At 40.2% G+C, this 17,419-nt stretch overlaps 1 protein-coding gene across 2 annotated transcripts; it reads right to left on the minus strand.

Moving 5' to 3' along the window:
- Positions 1-1,336: 1,336 nt before the first annotated feature.
- Positions 1,337-17,082, minus strand: clic5b (chloride intracellular channel 5b). Of its 2 annotated transcripts, none has more exons than XM_032586172.1 (6): positions 16,373-17,082; positions 5,897-6,006; positions 5,595-5,720; positions 4,921-5,027; positions 4,489-4,670; positions 1,337-2,858 (listed from the first exon to the last, which is right to left on the minus strand). In XM_032586172.1, the coding sequence occupies exons 1-6, from the start codon at positions 16,991-16,993 to the stop codon at positions 2,688-2,690; spliced, it is 1,317 nt and encodes a 438-aa protein (XP_032442063.1). In that variant the 5' UTR covers positions 16,994-17,082; the 3' UTR covers positions 1,337-2,687. The 2 variants fall into 2 exon arrangements, with proteins under 2 accessions (XP_032442063.1, XP_032442064.1); XM_032586173.1 differs by lacking the exon at positions 16,373-17,082 and adding an exon at positions 10,589-10,920.
- Positions 17,083-17,419: the final 337 nt, after the last annotated feature.

Consider the following 17,419-nt stretch of genomic DNA (forward strand, 5'->3'; position numbering starts at 1 on the left):
CAGTTGTGGAAATACATGAATCCAAAGTTGCTGTTGTCACTAAATGTTTCTAACCCCAATGTTTCAACTGAGGAATCTTTTAACTAATTTATTTATGGCGGCACTAGCTTGTACAGTTTTGCTTTGAATGCTCTGTAAACTTTGTGTGCTTGTAAAGTATTTTCTTGTAAAAGCGATTTTTAATCTCAATGGGATTTTCCTGGTGAAATAAAGGTTAATAATAATAAAGTGGTTGTAACAAGAGAAAATGTGAAACATTTCAGGGGGTGTGAATACTTTTAGAAGGCAGTGTAGCAAAGAGATAATTTTCAATCAACTTTTCAAAAAATCCTTTTCTGGATAGCACGACAACAATATTTTTAGTGCATGTAAACTCCATTCAAATGGGTGTAAGAAACATCTGCTCCAGGTGCAATAGCTGAAGCAACCAGCTCTGAGATCCGACTTGCTCTTCTGGCGGGTTAAGCAGCTGTACTTCTGCAACTATAAGTCTGGCCTTTAATTGGATCACAGGGTTGTTTCTGGTGGGTCTTCAAATGTCAGGCACGCCAGTTTGTTTTAATCAGCAGAGGTCTCAAAGCGGGAGTCAGTTTACACAATTTATGCCCGAGTTGAAAAGGTTTACTAAATGTAGCCATAAAAGTGCAGTGTGCGACTCCCTGTCAGCCCATACGGTGGCCAAGCCAAGGCCAGCAACTGGTCGATCCACTTGGGAGTGTAATAACAGATTAATGTGGCTTGCCAGGCCCCAACGACCAGACGTGTTTGACGTTAATGCTCCACTGTATATTATCCAGCCTGGAGAAATGTTGAATGTGAGCGATGGGATCCAAGGACAGCGATGTTTAGGTACTAATTACCAAACAGCAAGGCACAAGTCTTGCTCCATATTTCCTTACCCCTGTGGAAACACTCGGCAGGCTCCATTTATTTTCTTTGACTGTTGTTTCTGGCACGCCGGCGTCTCGGTAAACACCGCTCGCCCACCATTGTAAATCCGACAGGCACAGATCTTTCAAGTTTTAGACTCCTTTGAGGAAAAATGGAGACGGATCGGATGGCGGCGCTCGGCTTTTCCGTCTTAATGAGAGAGTGGAGAAGAAGGATGGCGTTTGATCCCTGGCATGGAAGCCTCTATTTAAGCCTGTCAGCGGTCATCACTCTCTCTCTGTTATGGATAGAGAAACAAACCTGCACCGCTGGATTTGATCAGCTCTGTCGGTCGGGCGCGCTTAACCCTTTGCAGCACGTTCGCAATATCCCCAGGAGACCCTCTCGTCTCAGTGACAACCTTGCGATCGCCATGCAAGAAAGGAAAAGAAAAGGCAGAAGCAGATCTGTGAAAATATTGATTTATTTGCAGAGCTTCGCTGTGAGCTACTCTCTCAGTCATCAAGCTCCGGTTTCACATCATGTGTTTGTCCAAACCATACAAAAGCCTTATGGCTCTTCGAGGAAGTCTCGCTATAGTCGCAAACGTTACAGCAAGCCAAAAACAGCAAGCCCCCAAGACAAGTTTCCTCTCTCCTCTATGTGGACACTGAGACTCCTAAACCTGAACTTTTTAAGCAGTGGATGTTGATGGACTCATCAGAGTGTGGAGCTGCAGGGCAGGGCTTCTGACCAGTACGGAACTGGTCTGGAAGATGGTTTTCATCGCGCCACTAATGGCTCTACCTAATCAGACCTGATTGGGCCGCTGAATAAATAGTACCTCCATTTATAATATCATGAGGTAACTCGAGACAAAATCAATACCTGAAGTGGATTTTTAACAAGTGAGGGGAAGGGGGGAACTACAAGCTTTAACTCCTTGTTGCAATGCATTTAATCCCAATGAGTCCATCAATCACAATGGCTTGTGTTTCAGATTTTTTTCTTCTTTTTTTTTTTATTATTCAACAAAAGTCACAAAATTTTTAACTTTGTTCTCTAAAAGCCCCGACGTGGGCAAGTTTGTTCATTAAATGTCATTAAATCTTTCAAGAGTAGGATGGGAATCTCAAGACACTCATAAGCTAAAATAAAAACAAACCCCAAGAATTAATGTAGCAATACCAAGGGGGGGGGAAAAAAAAAAAAAGGAATGACGGACGATTGAAAACTGAGAATTGGAGCTGTCGTGTTCGGAAAGCTTTGGGCGTTAATCATCCATCACAGATGAAACAAGGTGTCTCTCCCCTGGAGCCGGAGCTCGATAATAAACACAGGAGTCAGGCTAGACCTCTGTGGGCTCGGGAATAAATAAAGCCAACAACCTTGACATCGGCAGCTAGTAAAATGTTTTGGCCGTGCTGTGGAGGACGTATGAAAGAGGGCTTTGTCTTACGAGGAACGTATAAGGACAGACACAATCACGTTTGAGTGAAAAGAGTTTTGTCAGAAGTTTCACAGCAGAGCCGACTAAAAGCTGGCTTCAGGTCAAGCTAAATAGGGTTCGATTTATCTTCTGCTCCGCTTCTGTTATGCCATGTCTGCCGATGTGATTGAAATACCGTTTAAGTACAGGGAGCACTGAATTATTGCAATCCATCACATCTGGCGCTGAAAAAGACAAAGATCTTTTGTTTCTGCAGAGTGTCGCACGAAGAATATACCGAGTAGTGTAAATTTTTTTTCTGTTTGCTTATGGATGTTGTGTGTGTTGCTAGTTTATTGCATTGGCGCTCAGGATGGGGGTTGGTGAGCTATTTGGCTTTGGCCAGTCTCCTCGCCACGTCCTTGTAGGCGTTCTCGATCTCGGCGTCTGCGGCGCAGGTGCTGGTGAACTCTTCGCGCGAGCCGGCGTTTTCCAGATACCGCCACACGCCTGTCATTTCTGACGGGATGTCGTAGTTGCGGTACTTCTTCGCGACGATCTAGGACGAAAACAAAGCGTTGTTAGTAGCTAGCCATTTCTTTTGTCCTTAACCTTAATGTTATATTAAGAAATCACATCTTAATTTAGTATGTACAGTTGACACCAAATATTCACATAAACAACATAAAAAGACATAATTTAAACAGTGCTTTAAACTGTATGACTTGGATCAAACATTTTGGGTATCCTTCTACAAGATCAATTGCTAAAATTTTGGCCCAGGTTTGCAGATTTGTTGTTTACACACACCTTTTTATCTCTACCTCTAAATTGCCATTGTGACTAACATCAAGGCCGTAATGTGCGCAAGCCTTTGTATTGAGATGTGAGCCCAATTTTTAATTTTTTTTATTACTTTTTTTTTTTTTGAATAATGTTCTTTTCTCATAATGCCATCTGTTTTGTTTCTTATTCTTCAAGTATAAGAAGAATAAGAGGTCAACATATTCTTGATCTCTTATTCAATTATTAGTTGAATAAGAGTCAACTTCAATTTTAATTTCATTAGACCATAGGGCATCTTTTTAAGGTTTTTGTCCTCAAGTGATATGCAAACAGTATTTTTATGCTGCTTATGGAATAATGGCTTCTTCCTCACTGAGTTGGCTTACAGCGCGTGTTGATACAGGACTCATTTCACTATGACTAACTTCAGCCAGCATTATTTTGTCAGTCTTTTGCTTTTGTTCTACAGTTCATTTGCACATTTCACACTAAAACACACTCATGTCTGTGAACCCATCTCTTTCCCAAACACTGTGGTGGCTAAACATTCTTCTAGTGATGATATTTGTATTTAATTGTTCAAACAGATGAGGGTGATGTATTAGGACATTTGTTAAATATATCCAAGGATGTACCTAACTTGTTGAGGTACAAAATTAACATGGCTATAACATAAAAAACTACTTAGAATACATTCTTACTGTTATTATTTGGTGTGTGTGTTTTTTTTGTTTTAACTTTGCTTTTGGCAACGTAAGTTCTTTTCCCTATAACAACAGAATGGCAGAAATACAAAAAGCATGTTTTGTACTTTCTTTTAACGCTGAAAAAGTTATAATTTTTTATATTATATTTTTGCATTATAAGTTATGACTTGGTAATGGTCTCCACCCTGCAACTAAGGCCTTCTTTTCTTCTGTGAGCATTTTTTGCACCAGTCATCTGGTAACATCGAGGTATATCGAAAGGCAACTCAAACTGCTTTTGAAGAAAGGCGTCCTGAGTAGAAACCAGAAAAATTTTACTTCCACACTTTTATCCTTAAGTGTACACGTCCCTAATAAAATGGACAGTATTCAAAACAGATTATCTGCCATAAATAAACTTTCACATGCTCCAGTCTTGTGAAACTACATTCTAAACTGAGTGAGAATAAAATTGCTTTTTTTTTTTGTTACTTCGTTAATGTGAGATCACACTATTCCAATAAGATTCATTTGTTATTGCCAATAAGTGTGAAGTGTGTTATATATGTTCAGATTTAAATTCGTAACAAGAATATTGTCCTAATTTTAAAAATGCACACATTATTGTCTTGAATACTAGCTGTACACATAGGATAAATACTTCAACTGTTCCCATTATCTGCCTCAGTTCCAGGTCATTTAGAAATCTTAACCTACCTTCACTATATGCAGCTTGGGCAGCAGGTTGCAGTCTGCCAGGGTGAGTTCATTTCCATCCAGGAACAGCCGTTTGGAGGCCTTTTCTTCCTCCTTGCTGTTTGCGTCGATCTCTTCAGGCAGGGGGCTTGTGAGGTAATCATCAAGTTTCTTCAGGGCTTTGGTTAGACCTTTCTCTAGAGCTGAAACGCACAAACCAAAAACACTCATTGTCACACACGCTGATAAGTTAATGCACCTTAAAGGTCGTTGAGTGTGTGTAACAAAAATCCCCATTAGATGGCAGCAAAGTAAATGAGAGGATCATTAAAGCCTGAAAAGTTGAGCTTTGCTGCGATCTAGTGGCGAAACATAATAAAACTGTTCTAACTGTGCAAAGCTGCAGATGTAAATGCATATGTACAGGTATATGGCAGAAAATTAGCTCCCTACCGGCATTGGCCTCGGCTTTGGTGTTCTTGATGAAGGCTGAAAACTTGGCGAAGATGTCGTTTCCAGCTGTATTGGACTCTCTTTGCCTGGCAGCCAGTTTGGGATACCTGAGCGGGCATGGGGAATGGGCCGGAAGGTACAGTCAGACCAAAGCATCTGGATGGAATTAACACCTGGACTGAAGCTTAGCACTAAATTTAAAACACGTTACAGAACCGCACCGAACTGGCGTCCCACCTCGTTTGGCGTTCGCACACTAGGGTCCATTTAAAACGTAAAAAACTTTACAGGCAATAAAAGAAGAATTAGGTAATCTGGCGTTCTCAGTCTGACTTTGAAGACATTTTAAGAGACATTAATAGAACCCAATAAACCCATCTTAGCTTTGGTTAAATATCATTAAACATGTGGGATAGAGCTTTAAATATGGATAGTTGAGATTTTAGTCACTGGATTTAATGGTATCTATGGCATATAAATATCAACAAAACCCCCAAACTAACAGTTTTATCAGAAAATGTCAGCTTTCATCAAAGCTAGCCATCCGTTACTCGACTAAACGGCTTCCTGCTCCTTCAAAAACAACACAAAGTTGTCATAAATCCAACCAAAAGCAGGCGGTGTGCAGTCTGATAAAACACACATGGTGTTGTAAAGCTTTCCATGTGAATTACTTTGGAGGGCAGAGAACTTCCTCAAGAAACTCCTCGATCTTGTTGATGTCGGTCCTGACGTCACCGTCGAAGGTTAGGAAAGGGGGGTGCGTCCCCGGAGCCAGCTTCTGCAGATCTTCTGGCTTTCTGCGGAGGACACGGGGACAATAAGGCGTCACATAAGAACCGATAGGTTTTATGTACATGCATACATAAAAACCGATAGGTTTTATGTAAATACATGCATAAAAACCGATAGGTTTTATGTAGCACAAATAGACCGATAGTAGCACAAAGTGCACAGTGAGCAGCTCTTTCTTCACCTCTTGAGGTCAACAGTTGTGACGTTGAAGACCACTCCTTTGAGCCAGAGGATCATGAAGAGACGTTGGGAAAAAGGACAGTTGCCGATGCTTTCTCCATCACTTCCTGCCTGCACACACACACAATGTACAATAAGGTCAGTCAGGCTGGTGAATTACATTTGAAGTTGAAACCAGATGTTTAACATTTTTTCTATGTTTTTAGTTGGTTACAATGGCTTCAACACTTTGTGACTTGGGTCAAACAGTTTTGATTTTGACCCACAAGTCTCTCACAATAGTCTTCTGGAATATGTACGTACCAACATGAACTATGTTCTACTCCAGAACTTAAGTAGAATACCTTGTGAAGATGTAAGGTGGTAAAAGTGTCATTATCTAAAGTGAAACAAGTTCTCTATTGTCTTGGGTCCAAAGGCCACTCAATCAGGAAGAAGAACTCCAACAGAAACTTGGGAAAAAAATCTTAGAGATTGCAAATGGACACGGGGAAATGGGCCTTGATTCTTGGAGACGTCTTGTTTGTGGTCTTGATGATTATTAATGGATTTAAAGCAGAACGGGGAAACTTGCAAAACCGAGAACACCATCCCTGCTGTGAAGCACAGGGGTGGCAGCATCGTGTTCTCTGGGCACTTTGCCACAGAAGGGATTAGTGCACTACACACAAAAAATGTTAGGGGAAGAACAGTGTGTGGACATATGAAAATATCATTTCAAGACATCAGCCAGGTGGTTAAGACATGGGTACAAAGAGGTCTTCCAAATCGACTTTGACTTCGGCCATACAGCCCGGTTTAAAGAATTTAAACTCAATGTTTTGGAGGGCCCATCACAAAATTCTGATCTCAATCCCATAGAAAATTTGAGGGTAGAAAAAGTTGTGTGAGCAAAGAGTCCTACAAACCTTACTTGGTAACAGCAGGTCTGTAGAGGAATGGGCCAAAATTCCGAAATTGACAAAAGCTGGTGGAAGGAGACCCAAAACCTTTGACAAAAGTCATACAGAAGACGAGCAATATGACCAAATACTAAAGAAATGCATGCAAATTTCTGAACTTGAGAAAAGTTTCAAATCAGACTCTCAGAGTGATTCAAAATAGCTTAGCATGAGGAAATAGTGAATGTAGATATGCGTTTTGTTGGTCTCTCCCTATTAAAATTGGTCTGTGACTATGTGGAAAATGTGGAAAAGTTCTAGATGGAAAAAAAAAGTTTTTGCAAAGCCTTGTTGGCTAAAGTAGCAAGATGGGAGGCAGGGACCTTCAGACAAACCTTCATGCAGAAGATGAATGAAATAGAGCGGCCTGGATTGGCAGCATTTCCATGAGGGGAGTAGTACTATGACAAGCCATCTACATTTATACTGCTCATATAGAATTAATCAAATAGTAAACATATATCAGTTAATAGGAGGTCTTTTATAATGTTCTAGAAATTAAACATCACGATGTACTCCAGCTATCAGACGAAAACATGACAAACTTTTCGTAGATGTTTATCTTATTTTTCTTGATCAGTCAAATGAGGACAGAACCTGTCCCTTGTTGCTTTTTGAGAGCAACATATAAACATTTTCTCTTCATCTGCCAAGTGTGTGCATGCTGAGATATCCTGTGTCGGCATGTAGAGCTCCATCACTGACACCTGATACAGTGGATCGGTTGAATTGAGCATATCAGGTTCACCGGCCGCTGGGGTGCGTGGAGCAGGATCTGACCCGCCGCCATGCAGAGAATAGGAGCAATGACCCCTGGGTTAGTGTTTGGAGCCGGTCCCTATCATTCAGCACATTGATGATCTGGTAATTAAAGTTTCTTGAAACTTTGTTTTTAACTGAAAAGAGCATGATGTTTTGCAGCGCCTTGGAAAATAAATCCTACAGCTTATTTTTCAACTTTTCCATACACAAGTCAAAAAAGGAAAATACTGTAAGAAACACAAAACAAAACTAGATAAATAAAATGTAATTTCCTGTCAATGGGAAGAACAACGTGTCGACCACAAAATGTGTAGGTTAAGATTATTATACCTTCACCTTGTTATACAGAAGGCACAATCAAAATCAAAGCAGCAGAATATCCATCCATATTCCAATATTTCCTGTATATTTTTTCAAAACGTATCTCCAGCTGTGACAAACTCATTATGGATAGCATAATCAAACCTTATTGTATTTGTTTGTATGACTTTTATACATTTTTTTTTTCATTTAAGAGTGAAAATCACACCTCACAATTATTCCACATCTGAATCCTTCTAACTGAACTATTAATGTTTTTGATATTTGTCCTCTCCTGACCTTTATTTTTTGCAAGAAGTCAGAATGTGCTGGATTGTGTTTGTTTATTGGATAAAATCTCCATAAAATACAAGTCTGAGGAAAGAAAATGAGGGAAAACCTCAGCAAGCCACTGTGCATCAGAAGAATGAGGCGTTTGCAGTGTTTACATACCCACATGTGCTTATGTCACACAGCACTGAGACCAGAAAACTGAAGCCCCAGGCTAAAAGCAGCTGAGTCAGCTGGATGTTCAACAGCCATTGATGCTCACAGGGCTGCCTGTGAGTATTGTTATGGCCGGGCTCGCTTGCATGGAGGTACACACAATACACATGCAACAGATAATGGTCAATCAACATCCAGAAAGTGGTGGAAAATAGCCGTCATGTGGGAAGACCTGGTAGTCCGAGGAATGCATGAAGCCAGTGAGTTGTCAGCTTATTTGAAGCTCATAAATCCAGCAGCGTTTTTGAAAACAGATATTCAGTGAAGGTCTTATGAACTTCGCACAGTGGACCCTAATTCATCCGAATGTCTCCAACATGACAATCATTAATTCCTGGACTTTATTTAGTCAGTGCATGCAAAATAACTGCTGAGTGATGGCTTTAACCCAGGTGCTAGTTTTAACTCAACATTGAGTCATGAACCCAGTTTGTTTGGTTATAGAGAAAGAGTCTCATCGGTGTACAACCGTGCAACACTCTGACTTTACAGAGACTCTTCTACATGAATAAAAGTTAACTGGTAAGATGGTCAAATGTTTCTGTTTAATAATGCAAATTTAAGTTTGCCCTGTTGAGTTGCATTTACACTAAGAAAGGGGATTCTATGCTAACAATATTATTAGCCTTTTACCCATTGGGTAGTTAGCACATGCTAGAGCTAGCTATCTTATGTTGACCAAAGAATTGGTCATATATTCAACATCGACAGGCCTGCATACAATTTTATACAGCCAATAAAATATTATTAGTCTTTCACCTAATATTTTTAAATAAACAAAAAATAAAACATTCTAATGTTATTAAAAAAGGGTTTATGGGTTTCCCTTTCAATCCAGTTCATGGGAAGACTTAATGTGAGTGTAGCACACCTAAACAAGACTCTTTTCTTCTTTTTATCTGTGATTATTCTAAATAAATCCTAATTATGATAATGATATATCCATAGCCTTTGTCATAATTATCATAAAAGTTAAAAGATGCATCTTTTAAACAGATTTTGAGAATATGCGATTATTAAACTTGGTTTAATATTTTTTAACATTATGCCTGTATTGAATTGCAATTACATAAAAATAGATTATTTTGTGTTTTTCCTGTTAAACAGATTATAAATTCAGTAGAACTTGTTAAAAATAATCTAGAACATGCAACAGAAAATTCATTAAATGAGACTTAAACCTGACCACAAGGTGGCAGCAAAGTGCTCCCCATTCATTCATTGGTACGTGTTTACTATTCCTCAACAGGCATTAGTGCAATTACATACTTGTTATGTTGATAGTAGTCTACAAATGGTTCCTTGGTGTTCTTTAGACACTACTAGCCTTCTTCTTCTTCTTTTTTTGGTTAGAAACACAACTTAGCCCTTTTTTGTTAAATCAACATAACAAAGTGATAAAATTTTCACAATCCATTTTTTTCCAAGTCCCTCTGAAGTTATTAACTGCTGTCAAAAAAATACAGAAGCTGCCACTGCAGGGGTGCTTGTGTCTCAGTTTTCAGATTTATAACCAGGACAGCCCCCTGTCCATCTGGGTCACCTCTCAGAGGGCACATGATGAAACGACTAATATTAGAATGACAGCTGCTATGGAAACTCTTTTCTCTAAACAGATTTATATGTAAGATTTTCCATTATTCTTTAGCAGATCAGAAATTATAGACGATAGTTGTTTAACGTAAGCTAATGCGGGACAAAAATTACATAAGTTGCAAAGTTTGGATTTCTACTAACATAATTAGTTTACTGAAACAAATCAGTGATATAATTGGTGAAATATTTTCTCCATTTTTATGCAGCATCAGGCGATTATTGACTAAAAAGAAGAAGAGCCGAATGATAAACCGACTTCTTCTATTTCCAATATCTCTACATACAACATCAACATTCTGTAATGCTTTAGAGGAGGTACTTGTATAACACATTTCCCCCTGAAGCTAAAGTTCTCCTTCGGTATTGGGAACCAGTGCAGAGGCCAGCACGAGCCTCCCAGCATCAGCAACTTCAGAAACGCTGTCACGGTAATCCTGCTGCTGCTGAAACTCTACCTCCACTATTGGGTTACCTCAGCTTTCCATATCACACCGGGGTCGCGGCGTAACGGCTGAAATTCTGCTGCTGCGCTCACCCAAACTTCATCAAAACGTCAGAAAATCCCAGAACCCATTTCTCTGTCTTACCTTCACAAAAAGTTCTATATCAGGTTCTCTGTCCTGGCTGTTTGTGGACATGCTGTCTTGCTCTTTGTTTTGTTTTGCGTCCTTTTAAGTTTGTCTCGTCATTTGAGGTTTACATCCTCCATGGAAGACATCCTCTCTGGCAGGATTCCTTTAACCATGAGTGATCTCACTCTCTCTCTTCTTCTTTTTTTTGTCTTCTCTCAACTTGAGCAGCTCTTTAATCCGAGGCCGTCCACCTCAGTTTGGTCCCTCTGAAAATAAATTTCCCTCCTCGTCGTGACAGTCCAGGTGTTGGGTATAAAGCCCCGCGCCCTGATTTAGACTCGGATGAAGAGCAGAGGCACGGCTCATCGACAGAGTGCTGAACAGGTGTCAGGCCTCACCATACCAGGGGGTGGAGCCCCATCTCTCACTTCCATCCTCACCAGCAAAACCCCCCCACAAATAAAGCACATCTTATCTCCTATTTTCAGAATCCATCTGCATAAAAACCTTTAAAAAAAAATTCTATTTCCACAGGGTTATTTAGTCTGATGGCTTTCATTTGTCAAATAAAAATAAGAAGGGGGGGTGGAGGGGAAAGCCTGTTTTGATTTCTACATATTCAGGCAAAATAATTTTTTCCCCCCCAAAAAATACAGTCATACTTATGCCACTTTGAATTCTCATTCCTGTCACTCTGTTGGTTATTTTTATTTTTTTTATTCCTGGAGCAGAGGAGCGGCAGCGTTCATATTTAATTCATGGTCCGCATGCGCCTGCTCCGGCAGGTTTTATGTGATCACCAGCAGCAGTGGAGACAACTCCTCAGTGGCTCACTGATGTCTGATTTGGTCTCTGAAGGCGGGAAGTAGGAATAATTTGCATACAAACTGTATGGCACTGCAAAAGGAACTGGGCTGCAACGTGTCTGGCTTACAAGGTTCTGACAGATCTATCCGAGTTGGAAGAAAACAGTCCCGTCACCTTGGAAAGCATAAAACGAAAGACAGATGTGAAGGAAGTAGAATCTGAATGCTCTATTTATAGCACAGCTCCCTCTCCTGGCTGACACAAATGCACGCATTACCAACCAGTTTCTAGGAAGAGGAAGGTCTGAAACTCTGAAAATGACTCATTTCAGAAGGGAAATATTAAAAGGCCCCCAAATGAAGACTTGTCTATGGTGAACATGATCCAAAAAGGTTTTTTTATTATCCAAATTAAGCCTTAGTTGATAGAAAGTATAACAGTATTTAGGTAGATGTTCTTTTCAGCAGGTCTAACCAGATTTTAAGGTCACTGCATGCAATCTGACAACTACCAAGCAACGTTTGCTGAACATAGATTTACAGTTCTGATAAAAATAAAAATAATAATAATAATCGTCCTTCCGAGTATTGACTAGTGACCTAGATGTTGGTACGTAATAAACCCATGGTGACTTTACAGAGTTGTAAAATTATGTCGCTGAACACATCAATATTTCAGTATGTTGGAGAACCAGAGCAGTAGCCGGAAACTGTTGTATTCTTTAACCCTTCATCATAGCCTCACGTCTTTACTTTCAGGGATTCATCCGAGGACAGCATTTTAATCAGGGTGAGGTCTGGACTTTGACTGCGACTTTGCAAAACCTTGGTTCTCGTTTTCAGCAACTCTGCAGTAGGTTTGTTTTTGGGTTTGGGATCATTGTCCTGTTCTATGATCCGAATTTGTCAAAGTTTTGACTGTTGGACACTTGGTCTCATATTTGACTGAAGAACAGTTTAAAAACGCTCGGTGACTAACACATCCTTTGGCTGGAAAATAAGCCAGAATCGTCAACCCTCCACCATGCTTGGTTGGCATCTCTACTTTGGTTTCTCATTTTTAAAGGGAAATGTTCCAAACATTTGTTAAAGTTTTGGAACTTAAGTTATGCTGGATCTTCTTTGAAAAGAAAAAAGAAAAAGACTGTCTTCCAGAAAGTCCACAGCGCCATATCTCTTCTGTCTTTTTCTGAACTGTGACTGATTTTCTTGGATGTGATCATATTTAATGCAGAGTGGCAACTGCATGAAATAGTTTATTGTAAATTACCGTCTTTCTCAGACTGACTCCAGTCATTTTTGCTTCTCTAAAGGCATTGCTGTAGTCTTACCATTTTGGTATTACCATTATCTATGTCTAATATTAAAATTAGTTGGATGGTCTGGAAAAAATAAGCTTGACTTTAAAAAAAAAAAAAGCAAAAGAGCGTAAATATGTATGGAAGAAAATACTTTTCACTAAGCCAACACTTGAATGAGTTTATACTGAAATCTTTTCTTAGACACTGTGTCGTTATTGTGTATGTTCGTTAGACAAAGAGAAGCTCAAAGCCTCACTTGTTGGGCTAATCATTCACTAGCAGAATCAAACAGTAACAGGTGTTTGTGTCTTTCCGGAGCCAAGGTGAAGGAGACTGTTTAATGTTCTCTCTTGATTTAACCCCTCCGCTTCTAGTAGCATTGTTCTTTCAAGTTTACAGAAACCTCGTAAAAGGACACACCGTGAATGCATCCAAGCCCGGATGTGCCCGCTGGAGAATCATCTTCTCACTATTACCAAGAGAAATTACTGCGTTTCAAAACACAACAGCTGCTGTGGAAATGTTTCTCAGATAACTCTTATAACCTCCGTTGCAGGGGATGAGTCATGCAGCGTTGTCAGCTAAAAAACAGGCGATGTCCTCATTCTCCTCCCTAGTTTTATAGCGGCGCTGGGGTTAATTTATAGCAGCCGTTGATGATTAAACCGCTGGAAAAGCCACACACGTCTTGGAGTTTCTCAGACGGGAGGGCAACGGACAGTGGATCTCGTCAATCTCCATGACGATTTATTGGTCGGTGATTATCATAATTGTGATATAACAACACCAACATATAACATTTACTAGCCAAAACTTGGCGCTTTTATCGAGCTCGTATTCTAAACGTTCGGTGTTGATAAACTCAGATAGGTGGGTCATTACCATGGTGAACTATGGTCACTGTTTATCATGATTCGGAGATAACTTGTAGTTCTGATTTGATGTCAGTTTGTGCCTTTATCAGCTTTCACTGTAAATGTGCTCAATTACAGATAACTATCGCAGAAATGCCAACCCAGCTTGACAGCGCTATGTATATAAATGAGCTAAAGGCATATCTATCTCGACTTGCTTTTAACTCAGCTCATCAAAGTGAACTTGCAGCATGCTTTTTGGGGTGTTTGAAAATTTTATCTGAAGCAGTTTACATTTTTACGAGGCGTTTTCCTTTTTATAGGCAGTAAATAGCAAACAGACGATAAACCAAGATTAGAGTCAATTTTACGCAACGTTACACCAGGTGGATTAGAACTGTGAAAGACTTGGTTTAGGGATGCATGTTCGCCGTCTGTCGGTGTTCACACCAGATGTTAGACCTTCCCCAATGAAACGAAGGTATGAAGCTGAACCCTACACACCTGTAGGTGTATAGGGGTGTGTGTGTCCCGTGATGTTTGTGCATACAAATGGGAATCTTATCATGAAAAGCTTTGTAGAACAAAACCAAGTTCGGATGGTGCTTTTAAAGTATTGGCAATATATCTGGTATGCACACAAAAACATAATCGGGAAATATTTGCTAAATTGATAGAAAATGTTTACCCTTTAAGGTTTTTCACATTTATCCAGGTTGCAAATACAAACTTCCACGTTATTGCCACTTTATGTGATTTCCACAGTGAAACATGGAGGTAGCAGCATGACCCTGTGGGGATGCGCTTCTTCAGCAGAGAAGTTGCTTGAAGTCGGTCATAAACGTACAACCAGAGCTGCAGTGAAATGGTTTAGATCAAAGAGTATTCATGTGTCAGAATGGCCCAGTAAAAGTCCAGAGTTAAGTCCAGCTGAGAATCTGCACCAAGACTTAAACACTCCTGGTCACAGATGCTCTCCATTCAATCTGAATGAGATTGAGTTGTTTTGGAAGGGCAAACATTTCTGTATCTAGATGTGCAAAGGACTTGATTCAAGGGGACTGAATACACATTTACGTGACATTCTTCCAATATTTATTTTATTTAAGACACTTCGAAAGCAATCCGTCATTTTCATTCAGCATTCGGCCATCTGCAATCCCAATGAAATACATCAAAGCTTGCGGTGGTAGTCCATAATAAATAAGTTCAAGACATGTGAATACTTTTGCTTACTGTTGCCAAGACCCATTCTGGCAGACAACAGTGACTTTAATATTTCCTAGTGGTGGGAAGTTTTCAGTCCTGCAGTAGCTGATGGCCCCGCTCCACAACTATCACTAAATCAACGAAGACACAGGAGGAACTGAGCTGGCCTAGAGTTCACCTTTGGTTGCTATGGTCTTTTACTGTGAATAAGTTAAGTATTACATGACTTAAAAGATTCTGTCTCAGAAAAGCCACAGCTTACATAACATGTTCCACAAGTATCCCTGCACCTTCAATGTGATAAATACTTTTAATTATATATATAATTATATTATCTTTTACAGTAAGCTTTTATTAGTCAAGCTCTCGCACTAAAACCATGTATAAAAGTGTAGCTAAAAATAAGCTTCCTACTACTTTGTAGGCATTCACTGCTAGCAATGCAGCAATCATTACTTTATGCGATGTCAAGCCTGTGATGATTTAGAAACATATGCAATACATGCCTTTATTGAAAGACCTTTGGCCATGTTAATGTCAAAATCATAAATGAAAACTTGTAACTTTAGTTCTATATAGTCATCAAACTGTAAAATGTATACTATGAAGTTAAACTTTGCCTGTTTAAAAAATGTAATACCCGTATCAGGAGCATTTACTTTTATGGAAGGTGCAGTTCTTGTTACAATTCACTAAAAGCCTATTTATTTTCTATTGAACAGCAGAAGTGAGCATTTAAAATACAGACTCCTTTTATGAGCTATCAGTCTAAATGTCCCAAAATTTACCACTGAGCATAAGTGTAAGCAGAATATGAGGCTGCATGGGCTGACATATCTGATAATTATAAATACACGATTGAAAATGTTTACAGTATATGAGTGCATAAATAAGATGATGTTATGGCGAATAATAAATGCAAATTTTTTACACTGCCTCATTTTCCCATGCTTTCAATCTATGGTACCTTTCAAATTGAGGGCCACCCGTAATCGACACCCTCCATTAGTTTCTGTTGTATGTCAGTAATTGTCAGAACAAGTTTACAGTATCTTGCTAAAGGAAAATTATTTCAAGACTTGGAAAACTGTTCCTCAAAATTTTATGACTGAAACTAGAGTCCCTCAAAGCTAAACGCTAAAGTTCCTCGACCATAAACAAGGCATCAACTTATGCTGATGACACAAAGCGTTATATTACCATGTCTCACAAAGTCCCAAGACTGAGTGATGCCTTTGTTAATTGTATTTTAGATATTAAGTCACGGATGACGATGTTTTTTCTTAAGTTCATTGTAGACAAAGCTTAAGTTTTAGGCATTGAAACAGACCCACAGAGAATAAAACTAATAAAAAACAGGTTTTAATATATGCAAAGCAATTTATGAACTTTGACAGTGTGGCTCATATAAAGGAGACATCACTCTTCCTCTGGTGGCTGTTAGACAATGAGCTTAACTGGAAGTGGTCCCAAATCAGATTTTTGCCCAGGGCCTCACACAACTTAGGGTCGCCTCTGACAAGAGTTACTTAAAGTAAAAAAATGCACTTCACGCCCTCCTTCAACATAGCTTGGAGTTAGTGTCCTGACTCAACCTTGTTTTTAAAGCTTATAAAGTCAAATTCTTACCTTGACGAAGAGGGAGACCTTGGGCTCGTTGGGGTCAGCCGGGGCCGCGCTGCTGCCATCCAGAGTGACGTTCTCCAGAGTTTTAATGCTGTAGTCCACAGACTCCTTCGTCTTCGGGATGGTGTTGGGATGGGTGTAAGACATCAGCAACCCGTCCATGGCATTATCCTCATCCTGGATGTTGCTTTCAATCGGAGGGTCGTCACAGGGGTCCCCGTGGTGGGAGGAGGACGAGGAGGATGAGGAAGAGGAGGCGTGAGAGGAGGCTGATGAGCGCCGGGAGCTGTCATGCTCCTCTTTGTTCACCCCTTCTGGCTCAGGCGGCAGGTCCATCGTCGCCACAACTTGTTGTTCATCCGTCAGGTCTCCCCGGTCTCCCTCGTCGTCGCTGGAGGACGAGGAGGAGGAGGAGGAGGACGACGACGATGAGGACTTGCTGTGCTTGTCACCGTCCTTGATCTCCATGTAGTCCGGGGAGCTGCGCTCGCCCCTCTGCGGGGCGTGGACCTGCACCTCGCTGTACAGATGGTTCGTTCCCTCACCTATGTTCTCATACCTGGGCTGTCGGTTGGGGCTGTCGGCTCCGCCATTGTGCTCGACGTGTTCGTAGACGTGATCCATAACGCTCGGATTTTGGTGTTTAGGCGTGGAGGGAAAGTTGTGCAGTGTTCGGAGTCCGCCTGCCTCTCACTGACTAGTGACTGGGCAAACTCCAGCTACAAAGCCATAAAGGACCTTTGATCCGGCGAGTGAATAATGCAATCACTGGGGGCTGTGCCCTCAAGGACATTCAGGTGAAGCAAGTACTTCTGCATAACTGTTACAAAATATATCTGTACCACGATGGGCCATTGTTGATAGAAAAGAATTTAAGACTATATTTCCACCAAAGCACTCAGGAATTTTTTTGATCAATCTCAGAAATTTTCTGGGACAAAACTAGGAAATTTCTGAGTTTGAAAAGTCAAAAATTTTATGGGAAAAACTCAGAAACTTTTAGGTTAATCTCAATCTTTTTTAGAACATACATTAAAATTTCTGAGTTTA

This window comes from Xiphophorus hellerii, chromosome 15 (genome assembly GCF_003331165.1).
Source record: "Xiphophorus hellerii strain 12219 chromosome 15, Xiphophorus_hellerii-4.1, whole genome shotgun sequence".
In the NCBI taxonomy this organism is placed as follows: Eukaryota; Metazoa; Chordata; class Actinopteri; order Cyprinodontiformes; family Poeciliidae; genus Xiphophorus; species Xiphophorus hellerii.

What these genes read in the sequence shown, in the direction of transcription:
- clic5b (XM_032586172.1), bottom strand. Translation starts at nt 16,993, where the DNA reads ATGGATCACGTCTACGAACACGTCGAGCACAATGGCGGAGCCGACAGC. An exon ending in CAAAGCCGAGGCCAATGCCG is followed by an intron (nt 4,671 to 4,920) that starts GTAGGGAGCTAA and finishes TGTGCGTTTCAG; the next exon opens with CTCTAGAGAAAGGTCTAACC. An exon ending in CCAAGCTGCATATAGTGAAG is followed by an intron (nt 2,859 to 4,488) that starts GTAGGTTAAGAT and finishes TTTTCGTCCTAG; the next exon opens with ATCGTCGCGAAGAAGTACCG.